Source organism: Mastigoproctus giganteus, chromosome 2 (genome assembly GCF_048544385.1).
Source record: "Mastigoproctus giganteus isolate SK-2022 chromosome 2, ASM4854438v1, whole genome shotgun sequence".
Classification (NCBI taxonomy): Eukaryota; Metazoa; Arthropoda; class Arachnida; order Uropygi; family Thelyphonidae; genus Mastigoproctus; species Mastigoproctus giganteus.
In genome coordinates this window covers 261,366,723-261,383,663 of record NC_143576.1, presented here as the reverse complement: position 1 = coordinate 261,383,663, position 16,941 = coordinate 261,366,723, and the positions used below count along the sequence as shown (strand labels likewise).

Below are 16,941 nucleotides of genomic sequence, written 5' to 3'. Positions count from 1 at the left end.
TGCAGCAGCATAGTGTCAGTAGTGTCCTTGACAACCCTGCCAACCTTCGTATCGTCTGCAAACTTGGACATTAAGCCTGATATACCATCATCAATATCATTTATAAATACAGAAAACAATAAAGGCCCCAATACTGAACCCTGAGGGACTCCACTAATAACATTAGTCCACGATGAGCAGTGTCCATTGATTACCACTCTCTGTCTTCTCCCCCTCAACCACCCCTTTATCCATAGCAGCAACTTGCCTCCAATGCCACACTGCTCCAATTTGTGCAGCAGTCTTCCATGTGCAACAGTATCAAAAGCCTTTCTAAGATCCAAGTATATAATATCAAAGTTATTCCCTGCATCCAGTTCTTTTGTGACTGCATCATAGTATCCAATCAAATTGGTCAGGCAAGACTTCCCCTTAATAAAACCATGCTGTGTCCTAGCTATAACTGAAGTCTTGTCTAGATGATCCTGCAGTGCTTCTTTCACCAGTGCCTCCATTAATTTTCCGGGAACAGAAGTTAAACTCACAGGTCTATAATTACTTGTGTCAGCCTTTGATCCCCCTTTGTGAATTGGGGTCACATTTGCACATCTCCAGTCAATGGGTACCTCCCCTGAGTCCAAGGAAGCTCTCATAATTATGGCTAAGGGTTTGCTTACCTCCTTTGCTGCCTCCTTTAATATAACTGGATAGATCCCATCCACCCCAGGTGCCTTTCTTGTGTTTATCTTCAACAATTTCTCCTCCACTTTGCTCTCAGTTATTACAAGATTCTCTAGCTTACTGCTAGAGTTGAATACACCTCTGGCATTCCCCTCGCTGAATAACTCCTCATGTGTGAATGTCGATGCAAAATATTCATTTAGTTTGTTAGCTACCCGAGCAGGGTCATCAACAGTTGACCCATCGATCTCAAGTGGACCAATCTGATTCATCCCCTTCCTTCTAGAGTTTACATAAGTAAAGAACTCTTTGCTGTTTTTCTTCGCATCCCTTGCCAAGGATCTCTCGTAATCTGCCTTCGCCTGCCTAACCTCCTTTGTAACTTGGTTACAGATCAACTTGTATCTATCATAGGCGTCCGTGTCACGTGTTAATTTGTATGTATCCCATGCATTTTTCTTCTCTGCCATATGCCTCATTAGTTCATCTGACAACCATTTAGGCCTAAACCTTGAACAATATTTCTTAGTTGGTATGTAAAGCCTAGTAGCTTCCACGATAAGTTCTTTGAATGCTTCCCATTTTGAATTTGCTGTTGGCAATATCATCAGTTGATCCCACTGTATAGAATTTAAATACTGTCTCAGTCCATTGTAGTCGCCTTTACGAAAGCAATACCCCTTCCCTTTACCCCTAATGGTAGTTACCTCTTTGAGTAACTCCCACTTCAGCACACTGTGATCACTGCCACCAAGTGGTTCATTTATCTGCAGATTCCTAATGCATGAAGAATCACTACTGCAACTAGAGGGAGTATTACTCCCTCTAGTTGCCTCCCGAACATGCTGATGTAGAAAACAATCATCCAATAAATCCACAAAAGCCTTGCTACTGTGTGAGTGACCAGCCCCCAAATTCCAGTCAATATCTGGGAAATTAAAATCCCCCATTATAAGACTCTCTGATTTACTGGCCCACTCTATTTCTCCGAACAGTTTCTTATTATACTCATCAGAGTCATTAGGCCTATAGCACACTCCTACTCTCAATTTTGATCTCCCAATGGTTATGTCACACCAAACTGACTCGACACTGCACTGTCCAGCGATGTCGACTGGCTTCACTTCCTTGGATTTTATGTGTTTTTTAACTAATAGCATAACCCCTCCTCCCTTCCTATCCTGTCTATCCTTTCTGTAGACATTGTACTCCCCAAATTCCAGTTCTGCATTTCTTATATCTGTGTGACACCATGTCTCTGAAATCCCCACAATATCTGCCTTTGATGTTTTGAGCAATACCTCAAATTCATCAAATTTATTTACTAAACTCCTAGCATTGGTGTACACACAAGTATACATGCACCTGTTCTTTTTCTTAGCTACCCTAACACAACCCATGTGTTTACTTGTACCCCAATGATTCCCAGCAGTCTCTGAAATATCCTGCATCTTATTTTCCAGGCTGCGGCTCATTCCAATAGAAGCAGTGCAAGAATCACTTTCACCTCTGCCAGTGGCTACTGTTAATCTATTAGTCCTTGTATCCTCCCAATCTAGCAGTTTTCCGACCCACCTAACATTGCCTCGATAGCATCAGCAAACATTCTTGCACCCTTTCTATTTAAGTGTATCCCATCCCTGTAGAAGCAGTCTCTCCTGTTAACAAGTACAGACCAGGCTGAAAAAAATTCTACCCCTTGAGCCCTGCACAATCTTTCCAGGGCCGAATTGATTGACAGGGCTCTCATCATATACTCCCTCCTATCGTGTCTGGGCAGAATTGCAGACACTTTCAATTTCAACCCTAATTCACGGCTTTTTTTCATCAGTGACCTGTACTTGTCAAGTAATTCCGCCGGTCTTCTACTCTTAATGTCATTAGTGCCAACGTGTACAACTATATCACCTTTTGTGCCCTTAAAAGATGATATCCGCTCTATAACGTCATCAACTTTTGCCCCTGGCAGACATACCCTGGTCCTATTCCACCTATCCTTTTTACAAAGCATGTTTCCCGTTTCTGAGAGGGCATAAATTCAAATTGAGGAAAGACAGATGTAGGATAGATGTGCGGAAATTTGCCTTTAGCCAGCGGATGGTTGGTAGGTGGAACAGACTTCCATCCCTTGTCGTGGAAGTTGATAGCCTAAATAAGTTTAAGGCTCAGCTGGACAGGTATTTCGAACGAACAGAGGGGTGAAGTGGAAGTGGTTATTTTTATTTATTTATGTTACTTTTTTTTTTTTTTTTTTTTTTTTGGCTGATGCTGCATAAGCTTGCTTTCTTGCATCAAATGCCTCTACTAATGCTAATGCTAATTCATGCTAAGGGAAATGGACCATTGGTGGAACAGACTTCCATCTCTTGTCGTGGAAGTTGATAGCCTAAATAAGTTTAAGGCTCAGCTGGACAGGTATTTCGAACGAACAGAGGGGTGAAGTGGAAGTGGTTATTTTTTATTTATTTATTTATTATTATTATTTTTTTTTTGGCTGATGCTGCATAAGCTTGCTTTCTTGCATCAAATGCCTCTACTAATGCTAATCTGCCACACTGGTCCAGTTCGGGTTGGCAGATCGACCATATTTAGCAGTCAGGGGCTTGAACCCCGGTTCACTCAAAGAGCATGTACTACTGCACTCCCATATTTAGCAGTCAGGGGCTTGAACCCCAGTCTACTCAAAGAGCATGTGCTATTGCACTCCCGCTCTTGACCATTTGGCTATGGAGACCTTGTAGAGAAGGACTAAAACCTGTGCCAAGAATCAACATGCTAGCACCTCTGCAGCTAGGTTAGGGCAATTCTTTATTGAACCATCCTCGTAAATATGCCTTTTTCCAGCAGGTAGTTGACTACTAGAACAAATATCCATCTGCCGTTGTGAAAGTTGATAGCTTAAATAAATTCAAGGAAGAACTGCACAAACTTTTGGAGCGAATGGATGCATGAAATGGGAAGGGTTTTTTTTGACTGATGCTATAAAGTTGCTTTCTTGCATCATATGCATCTACTAATGCTAATTTCAAAATTATGAAAGGTACAAGGATTTTCTCATGCTTTTTTCATTTTATCATCATTACTTTTCATAATTCTGAAAGGGTCAAATAGCTGTTTTATTATTTCTGCAGCTTTAACTTCATGTATGGCATGATAGCTCATTGAACAACTTTATTGTCACTAGAGATTGCCTGTTATCCAAGGAGGGAAGTAAGTCCTGATACAAGCTGCATAAGTGTTTATGTTCCAAACAAATGACAGACTAACATCTCAATAATGTTATCTGTTTGAAAATAGTCCTAATACCAAGGCAACTCATGAAAACACAGTTTGTTCTGCTTTGAGCATCAAGATCATTGGAGGAGTTATTAGGCAGCTTAAACCTGTTTGATTGAAAAAAAATACAAGAAAGAGGAAGTATTTGAACTTTTCATAATATTTCACATCTAACAACTATTTGCACCCTTTTATAGATATTCAGAAATTACAATTTTAATGTACTAACTGTAACTGATTATACTTATCAGGAACATATAAAATTTGAATGTGTTTGAACATGATATATTAGTTGAACGCAATCTGTAATGTATAGGTAACACAATCAGGATGCATGAAAGGTATACACTACTCTGCATGAAATTGAAGTAAAAGCTGAACACCTGTTAATGTATTTATTTTGCATATTAAGGGCCGTCTAGTACTCCAGAAACATCTTCACTTCTTCCTGTGCCCCTATGTCCAGAAATTGATATTTTGGATTCTTCACAGTGTCCACCAGCTTGTCCTCCAGGTCATCTCTGTGATGGTGAAAAGTGTGTTGATCCTGTTGACTGCTTGTGTGTAGAAGATGGCAGAAAATTCAAAGTAAGTTTCTCTGTGTTTCACTAACAGTTAGATTAACTAGGAAAAAGCATTGATTTTCAGAATGAGAGTGTACAAGGACATTTTTAGCCTAAACTGCATATAGCAGAGTCATTTATAGACTATTGCTTTTAAATTTGTTTTAACAAAGGTTTTTGAACTAAACAGTTATTTTTGATAATTTTTCCATCTTACTTAACTTTTATAAGATTACAATATGACTGTATAAAAACATTTGTGATTGATTTTTTTTTCCTGATCAGCTATGGCATGGCAAAAATGAAATCTCCATTTATAATGGCAGTAGTTATTTAAAAAAAAAAAAAACCTTTAAATATTCATAATATATATGAGTACATGGGATCTTTTGTCTACTCAAACTTTTGAAGCATATAATACAGCCAAAATGAATATTTCTTATTATTTTTTCTTTCCTGGTCAGTAATATTATAAAAACTGTACAAATAAAATATCATGATGACAGTTATTTAAAAAAAAAAATCATCCTGTTTTATCATGGAGCTTTGTCAATGATGTATAGAACTTTGGATAAGGAGGTGAATATCCCATTGTACAAGAAAATGGTTAGGCCATATCTTCAGTACTGTATACAGGTCTGGAGGTCTGATTTTAGAAAGGATGTATATCTCTAAATCTCCTGGAATGGGTGCAGAGAATGGCAACAAGATTGCTGAGTGGAACAAGAAAGGCTTCAGTTCTACAAATTTCAGCATCTGCAGACTAGGTGCATGCAATATGATCTGATTGAGGTACTTAATGCTTTGAGTGGATTGTGCAATGCCATTCTTCCTCTTGACCAATTAGCATTAGCATTAGCATTAGTAGAGGCATATGATGCAAGAAAGCAAGCTTATTCAGCATCAGCCAAAAAAAAAAAAAAAAAAAAAAAAAAACCAACCACTACTCCCATTTCACCCCTCAATTCGTTCGAAATACCTGTCCAGCTGAGCCTTAAATTTGTTTAGGCTATCAACTTCAACAACAAGCGATGGAAGTCTATTCCACAAACCAACTGCCCGCTGGCTAAAGGCGAATTTCCGCACATCTATCCGACATCCGTCCTTCCTCAATTTGAATTTATGCCCTCTCAGGTGATTATTCTGAGCAAGAGGAAGAATCCCATCGGCATTGAGCATGCTCAAGCCATTCAAAGCCTTGTACACCTCTATCAGATCACCTCGGCGATGCCTAGTCTCCAGGCTCTGTAATTTGCAAAACTTAAGCCTTTCTTTGTAAGAGCAACCCTTTGTTCCATTCACTAATCTTGTTGCCCTTCTCTGTACTCGTTCCAGCAGCTCTACATCCTTCTTGAAATGAGGCCTCCAGACCTGTATACAGTACTCAAGGTGTGGCCTGACCAATGCCTTATACAAGGGAATAATCACATCCCTGTCCCTGCTAGAAAAATTCCTGTATATCATTGACAAGACACCATGAGCTACTCTTGCAGCTCGTCTGCACTGCTCAGAGAACTTCATATCTGCCTGCACAATTACCCCCAGGTCCTTTTCATTCTCTACCACTGTCAGCGTAGTACCACAGAGTTGATACGTTGATCTGGGGTTACTGTTTCCCATATGTAGTACTTTACATTTGTCAATGTTAAACTTCATTTGCCACCTCTCAGCCCATCTGCTCAACCTTTCCAGATCCTGTTGCAGCAGCATAGTATCAGTAGTGTCCTTAACAACCCTGCCAACCTTTGTATCGTCTGCAAACTTGGACATTAAGCCTGATACACCATCATCAATATCATTTATAAATACAGAAAACAACAATGGACCCAACACTGAACCCTGAGGAACTCCACTAATAACATTAGTCCACGTTGAGCAGTGTCCATTGATTACCACTCTCTGTCTTCTGCCACTCAACCATCCCTTTATCCATAGCAGCAATTTGCCTCGAATGCCACACTTCTCCAATTTGTGCAGCAGTCTTCCATGCGCAACAGTATCAAAAGCCTTTCTAAGATCCAAATATATAATATCAAAGTTATTCCCTGCATCCAGTTCTTTTGTGACTACATCATAGTATCCAATCAAATTGGTCAGACAAGACCTGCCCTTAACAAACCCATGCTGTGTCTGAGCTATAACTGAATTCTTGTCCAGATGATCCTGCAGTGCTTCTTTAACCAGTGCCTCCATTAATTTTCCTGGAACCGAAGTTAAACTAACAGGTCTATAATTACTTGTGTCAGCCTTTGATCCTCCTTTGTGAATTGGGGTTACATTTGCACATCTCCAGTCCATGGGTACCTCCCCTGAGTCCAATGAAGCTCTCATAATTATGGCTAGGGGTTTGCTTACTTCCTTTGCTGCCTCCTTCAATATAACTGGATAGATCCCATCCACCCCGGGTGCCTTTTTTATGTTTATCCTCAACAATTTCTCCTCCACTTTCCTCTCAGTTATTAGAAAATCATCTAGCTCACTGCCAATGTTTACTTCACCTACGACATTCCCCTTCCTGAATAACTCCTCATGTGTGAATGTAGATGCAAAATACTCGTTTAGATTGTTAGCCACCTGAGCTGGATCCTCAACTGTTGAACCATCAACATCCAGTGGACCAATCTGATTCATCCCTTTCCTTCTTGAGTTTAAATAGGTAAAGAACTCTTTTCTGTTTTTCTTTGCATCCTTTGCCAAGGATTTCTCATAATCTGCCTTTGCCTGCCTAATCTCCTTTGTGACTTGGTTACAGACCAACTTATATCTATCATAGGCTTCCACGTCACCCATTAATTTGTATGTATCCCATGCATTTTTCTTCTCTGCCATATGTCTCATTAGTTCATCTGACAACCATTTAGGCCTGAACCTTGAACAATATTTCTTGGTTGGTATGTAAAGCCTGGTAGCTTCCAAGATTAGTTCCTTGAATGCTTCCCATTTTGAATTTGCTGTTGGTAACATCATCAGTTGGTCCCACTGTATAGAATTTAAATACTGTCTCAGACCATCATAGTCGCCTTTACGAAAGCAAAAACCCTTCCCTTTACCTCTGATGGTAGTTACCTCCTTGAGTAAATCCCACTTCAGCACACTGTGATCACTGCCACCCAGTGGTTCATTTATCTGCAGATTCCTAATGCATGAAGAATCACTACTGATAATCAGATCAAGAGTATTACTCCCTCTAGTTGCCTCCCGAACATGCTGGTGTAGAAAACAATCATCCAATAAATCCACAAAAGCCTTGCTAGTGTGTGAGTGACCAACCCACAAATTCCAGTCAATATCTGGGAAATTAAAATCCCCCATTATAAGACTCTCTGATTTACTGGCCCATTCTATTTCCCTGTACAGTATCTTATTATACTCATCAGAGTCATTAGGCCTATAGCACACTCCTACTCTCAATTTTGATTTACCTATGCTTATGTCACACCAAACTGACTCAACACTGCACTGTCCAGCGATGTCAACTGGCTTCACTTCCTTGGATTTTATGTGTTTTTTAACTAATAGCATAACCCCTCCTCCCTTCCTATCCTGTCTATCCTTTCTGTAGACGTTGTACTCCCCAAATTCCAGTTCTGCATTCCTTATATCTGTGTGACACCACGTCTCTGATATCCCAACTATATCTGCCTTTGATGTTTTGAGTAATACCTCAAATTCATCAAATTTATTTACTAACTCCTAGCATTAGTGTACACGCAAGTATACATGCACCTGTTTCTATTCTTAGCTACCCTAACACAACCCATGTGTTTACTTGTACCGCAATGACTTCCAGCAGTCTCTAAAATATCCTGCATCTTGTTTTTCAGGCTTCTGCTCATTCCAATAGAAGCAGTGCAAGAATCTCTTTCACCTCTGCCAGTGGCTACTGTTGATCCATTAGTCTTTGCCTCCCCCCAAGCTAGCAGTTTTCCGACCCACCTAACACTGCCTCGATAGCATCAGCAAATATTCTTGCACCCTTTCTATTTAAGTGTATCCCATCCCTGTAGAAGCAATCTCTTCTGTTAACAAGTACAGTCCAGGCTGAAAAAAATTCTACCCCTTCAGCCTTGCACAATCTTTCCAGGGCCGAATTGATCGACAAGGCTCTCATCATATACTCCCTCCTATCGTGTCTGGGCAGAATTGCAGACACTTTCAAATTCAACCCTACTTCACGGCTTTTTTTCAACAGTGACCTGTACTTGTTAAGTATTTCCGCTGGTCTCCTACTCTTAATATCATCAGTGCCAACGTGTACAACTATATCACCTTTTGTGCCCTTAAAAGATGATATCTGCTCTACAACGTCATCAACCTTTGCCCCTGGCAGACATACCCTGGTCCTGTTCCACCTATCCTTTTTACAAAGCATGTTCCCCGTTTCCCTGACAATTGAGTCACCAACAACTACTAGTTCCTGTTGGACCAGCGCATTCTGCCTTGGGGGCTGCCTCTGTGTTGCAAGATGACCAAGTCCAAGCTCTGGTGTTGATGTGGGCAGCTGAGAGCTTGATGGGCCCCTCAATTTATTTCCTTCGAGGGCATCCACCCTGTCCTTCAAGGTCTCATATAGGCCCATAACAACGCCGAGTTGTCGCCTAATTTCCTTGCACTCCTTGCATCGTGCACACACAAAGACATCCCCCATGGCAGTATCATGTCCCGTACCCGATTGCTCCGCAAACATCAAGCAAACAGTGCATCTTAAAAGGCCGTGATTCAGGGGGCAACCGCCCCCCTCAGTTCTCCCCTGAGTCACAGCACTCCCATTAGCTTGAGCCTTTTGCTTTGCTGCTCTGGTCAGAGTCATGATTTCGATTTAAATGTTAATAAAATTACAATTTCAGAACAAAATTAAAACCTTAAACTTGTATCTTAACACAGTTATAACGCTATATTTATTTTTCGGTATCGAGTGTTATCTACGAGTTCCCTTTATATAACTTCCGTATCAAGTATGTATTAATTATTTGTTACGTTTGTACTCAAGTCGTTATATATATATAGTTAAAAGTACAATTTAATTGACAATGAAGTTTAACAAGATTAATAGATGTACTGATTAATTGACAATATTATATTATGCACTATACTATACAAAGCTAATGCTATCGAATTCCGGATATGCTGTAACGCGCTTCAGTAACGAGTGTTATCTACGAAATCCCTTTATATAACTTCTGTATCAAGTTATGTATTAATTATTTATTTTTACTAATTATTTATGTTCCGTAACCTAAGTGGTTATATGTATAGTTAAAATTACAATTTAATTGCCACTGAAGTTCGACAAGATTAATAGATTTTACTGATTAATTTTCACGTAACAATGGCGGCCGTTTATGAATGGTAAACACGTGGATTTGATACCCTTTCCGATACTAAGTAATACCTACAAAATCTCTATCTAAGTTATTTTAACTTTAAGTACCGTAAATAGGAATATAAAGCTACTCTAGAAATAAGTTAATATGTCAATTTAAACTAATAAAGCAGAAAATAAATCAGAAAAAACTTCTCTATTCCAAGAGCGGCAGAAAGGCACGTCCGCACAGGAAACCCTCAACCTCAGACTCCACACATGAGGGATTACACACATGAGGGATCATAAATTCAAATCAAGGAAAGATTGTTGCAGAATAGATGTCTGGAGGTTTACCTTTAACCAGCAGGGGGTTGATTGTTGTAACAAACATCCATCAGTTGTTGTGGAAGTAGATAGTTTGAATTAATTCAAGGAAGAACTAGATAAATTATTGGCAGAAAATTCAAATGATGTGGGTTTTTTTTCTATGTTGATGCTTTATAAACTTGCTTTCTTGCATTATATGCCACTACTAATACTAATCTCATACCTAGATTCTTATTCAGTTGTGAAGAGATATTATTGCTCATGGATGATTGCAGCTGTCATTGTGTTTTTTATAAGAAGTAATTTCTAATTAATAAAATAAACAACATCCTAAAAATAAGAAATTTTTTGCTCTTGTTTACAATGTGAGTATTACCAAACCTGATAGCCTCAGAGAAAAACTAAAACTTTTAGGGAACTATTTTTAACACCATCTTCAACTGGATACAGCTGATCATAATCAACACTTTTTCAAATAATTATTTGAAATCATCTGATGCATTATAATACATAAAATGATTTATGATAATAAAAACTTTACCAAGGCCATAAACCAGTTATTGCATATAAAGAGCAATCGGTGTTATCTGGAATAATAAATAATTTTCTATCTAAATGAAAACCAAAAGTTTTTAGCATTAGCATTAGCATTAGCAGAGGCATATGATGCAAGAAAGCAAGCTTATTCAGCATCAGCCAAAAAAAAAAAAAAAAAAAACCCACTCCCATTTCACCCCTCCGTTCGTTCGAAATACCTGTCCAGTTGAGCTTTAAATTTGTTTAGGCTATCAACTTCAACAACAAGTGATGGAAGTCGGTTCCACCTACCAACCACCCGCTGGCCAAAGGCAAATTTCCGCACATCTATCCGACATCCGTCCTTCCTCAATTTGAATTTATGCCCTCTGAGGTGATTATTCTGAGAAAGATGAAGAATCCCATTGGCATTGAGCATGCTCAAACCATTCAAAGCCTTATACACCTCTATCAGATCACCTCGCCGGTGCCTAGTCTCCAGACTCTGTAATTTGCAAAACTTAAGCCTTTCTTCGTAAGAGCAACCCTTTGTTCCATTTACTAATCTTGTTGCCCTTCTCTGTACCCGTTCCAGCAGCTCTACATCCTTCTTGAAATGAGGCCTCCAGACCTGTATACAGTACTCAAGATGTGGCCTTACCATTGCCTTATACAAGGGAATAATCACCTCCTTAGCCGACCGGGCTAGCCGAGTGGGTAAAGTACCTGCCCGGCAACCCAAAGGTCGTGGGTTCGATTCCCGCCTCGGGCTTGGATCAAAGTACTACAAAAACCTTGGGAGGTGCAATATGGCCACAGAAGCCAATGCGCTAACAACTACCAAATCAAAAAAAAAAAAAAAAAAAATCACCTCCTTATCCCTGCTAGAAAAATTCCTGTATATCATTGACAAGACACCATGAGCTACTCTTGCAGCTCGTCTGCACTGCTCAGAGAACTTCATATCTGCCTGCACAATTACCCCCAGGTCCTTTTCATTCTCCACCACTGTCAGTGTAGTACCGCAGAGTTGATACGTTGCTCTAGGGTTACTGTTTCCCATATGCAGCACTTTACATTTGTCGATGTTAAACCTCATTTGCCACCTCTCAGCCCATCTGTTCAACCTTTCCAGATCCTGTTGCAGCAGCATAGCGTCAGTATTGTCCTTAACGACCCTGCCAACCTTTGTATCATCTGCAAACTTGGACATTAAACTTGATATCCCATCATCAATATCATTCATAGACACTGAAAACAACAACGGACCCAACACTGAACCTTGAGGAACTCCACTAATAACATTAGTCCACGTTGAGCAGTGTCCATTGATTACCACTCTCTGTCTTCTGCCACTCAACCATCCCCTTATCCATAGCAGCAATTTGCCTCCAATGCCACACTGCTCCAATTTGTGCAGCAGTCTTCCATGTGCAACAGTATCAAAAGCCTTTCTAAGATCCAAATATATAATATCAAAGTTATTCCCTGCATCCAGTTCTTTTGTGACTACATAATAGTATCCAATCAAATTGGTCAGGCAAGACCTGCCCTTAACAAAACCATGCTGCGTCTGAGCTATAACTGAATTCTTGTCTAGATGATCCTGCAGTGCTTCTTTAACCAGTGCCTCCATTAATTTACCTGGAACAGAAGTTAAACTAACAGGTCTATAATTACTTGTGTCAGCCTTTGAACCTCCTTTGTGAATTGGGGTCACATTTGCACATCTCCAGTCCATAGGTACCTCCCCTGAGTCCAAGGAAGCTCTCATAATTATGGCTAAGGGTATGCTTACTTCCTTTGCTGCCTCCTTTAATATAACTGGATAGATCCCATCCACCCCAGGTGCCTTTTTTATGTTTATCCTCAACAATCTCTCCTCCACTTTCCTCTCAGTTATTACAAAATCATCCAGCTCACTGCCAATGTTTACTTTACCTACATCATTCTCCTTCCTGAATAACTCCTCATGCGTGAATGTAGATGCAAAATACTCGTTTAGATTGTTAGCCACCTGAGCAGGATCCTCAACTGTTAAACCATCAATATCCAGTGGACCAATCTGATTCATCCCTTTCCTTTTCGAGTTCAAGTATGTAAAGAACTCTTTTCTGTTTTTCTTTGCATCCTTTGCCAAGGATTTTTCATAGTCTGCCTTTGCCTGCCTAATCTCCTTTGTGACTTGGTTACAGACCAACTTATATCTATCATAGGCTTCCATGTCACCCATTAATTTGTATGTATCCCATGCATTTTTCTTCTCTGCCACATGTCTCATTAGTTCATCTGACATCCATTTAGGCCTAAACCTTGAACAATATTTCTTAGTTGGTATGTAAAACCTGGTAGCCTCCAAGATTAGTTCCTTGAATGCTTCCCATTTTGAGTTTGCTGTTGGTAACATCATCAGTCGGTCCCACTGTATAGAATTTAAATACTGTCTCAGACCATCATAGTCGCCTTTACGAAAACAAAAACCCTTCCCTTTACCTCTGATGGTAGTTACCTCCTTGAGTAAATCCCACTTCAACACACTGTGATCACTGCCACCTAGTGGTTCATTTATCTGCAGGTTCTTAATGCATGAAGAATCACTACTGATAATCAGATCAAGAGTATTGCTCCCTCTTGTTGCCTCACGTACATGCTGATGTAGAAAACAATCATCCAATAAATCCACAAACGCCTTGCTAGTGTGCGAGTGACCAACCCACAAATTCCAGTCAATATCTGGGAAATTAAAGTCCCCCATTATAAGACTCTCTGATTTACTGGCCCACTCTATTTCCCTGTACAATATCTTATTATACTCATCAGAGTCATTAGGCCTATAGCACACTCCTACTCTCAATTTTGATTTCCCTATGCTTATGTCACACCAAACTGACTCGACACTGCCCTGTCCATCGATATCGACTGGCTTCACTTCCTTGGACTTTATGTGTTTCTTAATTAATAGCATAACCCCTCCTCCCCTCCTGTCCTGTCTATCCTTTCTATACACATTGTATTCCCCAAATTCCAGTTCCGCATTACTTATATCTGTGTGACACCACGTCTCTGATATCCCAACAATATCTGCCTTTGATGTTTTGAGCAATACCTCAAATTCATCAAATTTATTTACCAAACTCCTAGCATTGGTGTACACGCAGGTATACATGCACCTGTTTCTATTCTTAGCTACCCTAACACAACCCATGTGTTTACTTGTACCGCAATGACTTCCAGCAGTCTCTGAAATATCCTGCATCTTGTTTTTCAGGCTTCTGCTCATTCCAATAGAAGCAGTGCAAGAATCTCTTTCACCTCTGCCAGTGGCTACTGTTGATCCATTAGTCTTTGCCTTCCCCCAAGCTAGCAGTTCTCCGACCCACCTAACACTGCCTCGATAGCATCAGCAAAAATTCTTGCACCCTTTCTATTTAAGTGTATCCCATCCCTGTAGAAGCAATCTCTCCTGTTAACAAGTACAGTCCAGGCTGAAAAAAATTCTACCCCTTGAGCCTTGCACAATCCCTCCAGGGCCGAATTGATCGACAAGGCTCTCATCATATACTCCCTCCTATCGTGTCTTGGCAGAATTGCAGACACTTTCAAGTTCAACCCTAATTCACGGCTTTTTTTCAACAGTGACCTGTACTTGCTAAGTAATTCCGCCGGTCTCCTACTCTTAATATCATTAGTGCCAACGTGTACAACTATATCACCTTTTGTGCCCTTAAAAGATGATATCCGCTCTACAACGTCATCAACCTTTGCCCCAGGCAGACATACCCTGGTCCTATTCCACCTATCCTTTTTACAAAGGATGTTCCCCGTTTCCCTGACAATAGAGTCACCAACAACTACTAGTTCCTGTGGGACCAGCGCATTCTGCCTAGGGGGCTGCTTCTGTGTTGCCTGATGACCAAGTGCAAGCTCTGGCGTTGATGTGGGCAGCTGAGAGCTTGATGGGCCCCTCAATTTATTTCCTTCGAGGGCATCCACCCTGTCCTTCAAGCTCTCATAAAGGCCCATAACAACGCTGAGTTGTCGCCTGATTTCCTTGCACTCCTTACATCGTGCACACACAAAGACATCCCCCTTGGCAGTATCATGTCCCGTACCCGACTGCTCCGCAAACATCAAGCAAACAGTGCATTTTAATAGACTGTGATTCAGAGGGCAACTGCCCCCCTCAGTTCTCCCCTGAACCACAGCACTCCCATTAGCTTGAGCCTTTTGCTTTGCTGCTCTGGTCAGAATCATGATTCCGATTTAATTCAATAAAATTCAAAACAAAAATTAAATCCTTAAGTTATATCCCAAAACAGTTATGTTATATATATATTTTTTCGGTATCTAGTGTTTTCTACGAGTTCCCTTTATACAACTTCCGTATCACGTGTACCACTATAGTTATGTATTAATTATTTGTTAGATTAAGTCGTTATATATATATATATATATATATATATATATAGAGTTAAAAGTACAATTTAATTGACAATAAAGTTTATCAAGATTAATAGATTTACTGATTAACTGACAATATTATATTATGCACTATACGACACTAAGCTTATGCTATCGTGTAAAAATGGCGGGAATTCACGAACGGTATTTCTATGGACTCGTAAGTATTGATTAGCTTCCAAATCTCGCTATCTCAATTTAGAATAAACTAAGGATCCTGACTAGGTCTATAATCTACTTATAGAAGATAATTTGATATAACAGTTGGTTAATAAATCGACTAAATTTGGTTAAAAAAAAATTTGGTTTGTGACATGTGGATTTGATACCGTTACCGATACTAAGTAATATCTACAAAATCTCTGTCTAAGTTAAACTTTAAACTAAGTATCGTAACTAGGAATATGAAGCTACTCTAGAAAATAAGTTAATATGACAATTTAAACTAATAAAGCAGAAAATAAATCAGGAAAAACTTCTCTGTTTGAAGAGCTTTAAGGAGCAATGTCCGCACAGGCTAACCTCCTTTTTTTAGCTGGTTCTTGTTAGCTTAATAATTAAAAGAAAATTAAAGCCATGGATAGGTGAAACTGATGGTTTGAGAAATTCAGAGTTCTACCAGATAGTATTAAGCAAATGAGTTTGCTTATTTGCAAATGATGCAAATAAGCAAACTTATACTGCATCACCATTAAAAAAAAAAAAAAAGAAAGAAACCCTTCCCTGTAATAATTTCTCTAATTTCTCCTTAAATTTTATCATTTTTGCTACATCTCATATTGTAAATGCCTTCACAAGAAGTTGCCTATTATTGCATTACTTCAAATAAACAACCTTTCCACAGTAGAGAAGACTAGTGTTACTTACTCTTGGCAGTTACCACCACCCAAACAATGTCATTTTCACCTAGTTTGGTGATTTACTATGAACTAAAATGATGCTTTGCACTAAATCGTTTGTCTAGTAAATTTCCCATAGTCTGAGGCTTTCAGACCTAAACCGTTTTTAGTACATTACTAGCACACACCATCAGTCATCTCTCATATTGTGAAGTTAAACTTCATAACTGGGTTGTCACTTATTGTATCACTAGGGTACCTACCTGCCCACCGATGAGAAGCCAGCAAGCTTCAAAACAGTGATATTTGGGAGTGGTATCTGCTGAGAATAAGTAACATTAGTTTTCTCTACTGGAGGAAGCGTTGCTTATTTGAAGTAGTCAAAAACAGGCTTGTTTTGTTTTTGTTTGTTATTTGGTTTTTAGGAGCATTAGCAGCTAAGACCATATTGCTCTGGGAATATGCGGTTGTCATTCCCTGATCTTTCCGCATCCTCCGTGTTTCGTGGATCACGGGCTCGAACCCCGGTCTAATCAAGAAGCGTGTGCTACGCACTGCTGCTCCTTCCCACCTGGCTACGGAGGCACCCAAAAACAGGCAAGTCACTGTGAAAGCACTCACAATATCAGATGTAACAAAAACAATGCCATTTCACCTACTTCAGTGCTTTACTACACACTAAAATGATGCTTTGTACTAACTTGTTCATCTAGTAAATTTCTTGTAGTCTGAGGCTTTCGGCCCTAAATCCTTTTTATTTCTGTAATTTTATAAACCTTTTGTTTTTGACTCAGTTGTTGTGTCAACAAAGTTTGAATTTTTTAACCAGCTAAATGAGTTCATAACGTTAAAAGCTGTAAGCCATAATTAGATGTAAGCCCAGTCATGTAATAGCATATCGACATTTCAGTAAATGAATTAAGATCTAACTCTGCTACAATTTTTGTGCATCTTCTAATATTATAGAAGTTACTCAGCTGTATTTAAAACTTAT

General features: G+C 39.5%; 1 protein-coding gene across 1 annotated transcript in view; it reads left to right on the top strand.

Annotated features, from left to right (window-relative positions):
* LOC150090433 (uncharacterized) overlaps nt 1-16,941 on the top strand; it is a 562,729-nt gene that overhangs the window by 350,857 nt on the left and 194,931 nt on the right. Inside the window, exon 93 of the mRNA XM_090389881.1 lies at nt 4,349-4,524. Within this exon, the coding sequence (XP_090246007.1) occupies nt 4,349-4,524 (176 nt within the window). The remainder of the gene's footprint in view (nt 1-4,348; nt 4,525-16,941) is intronic.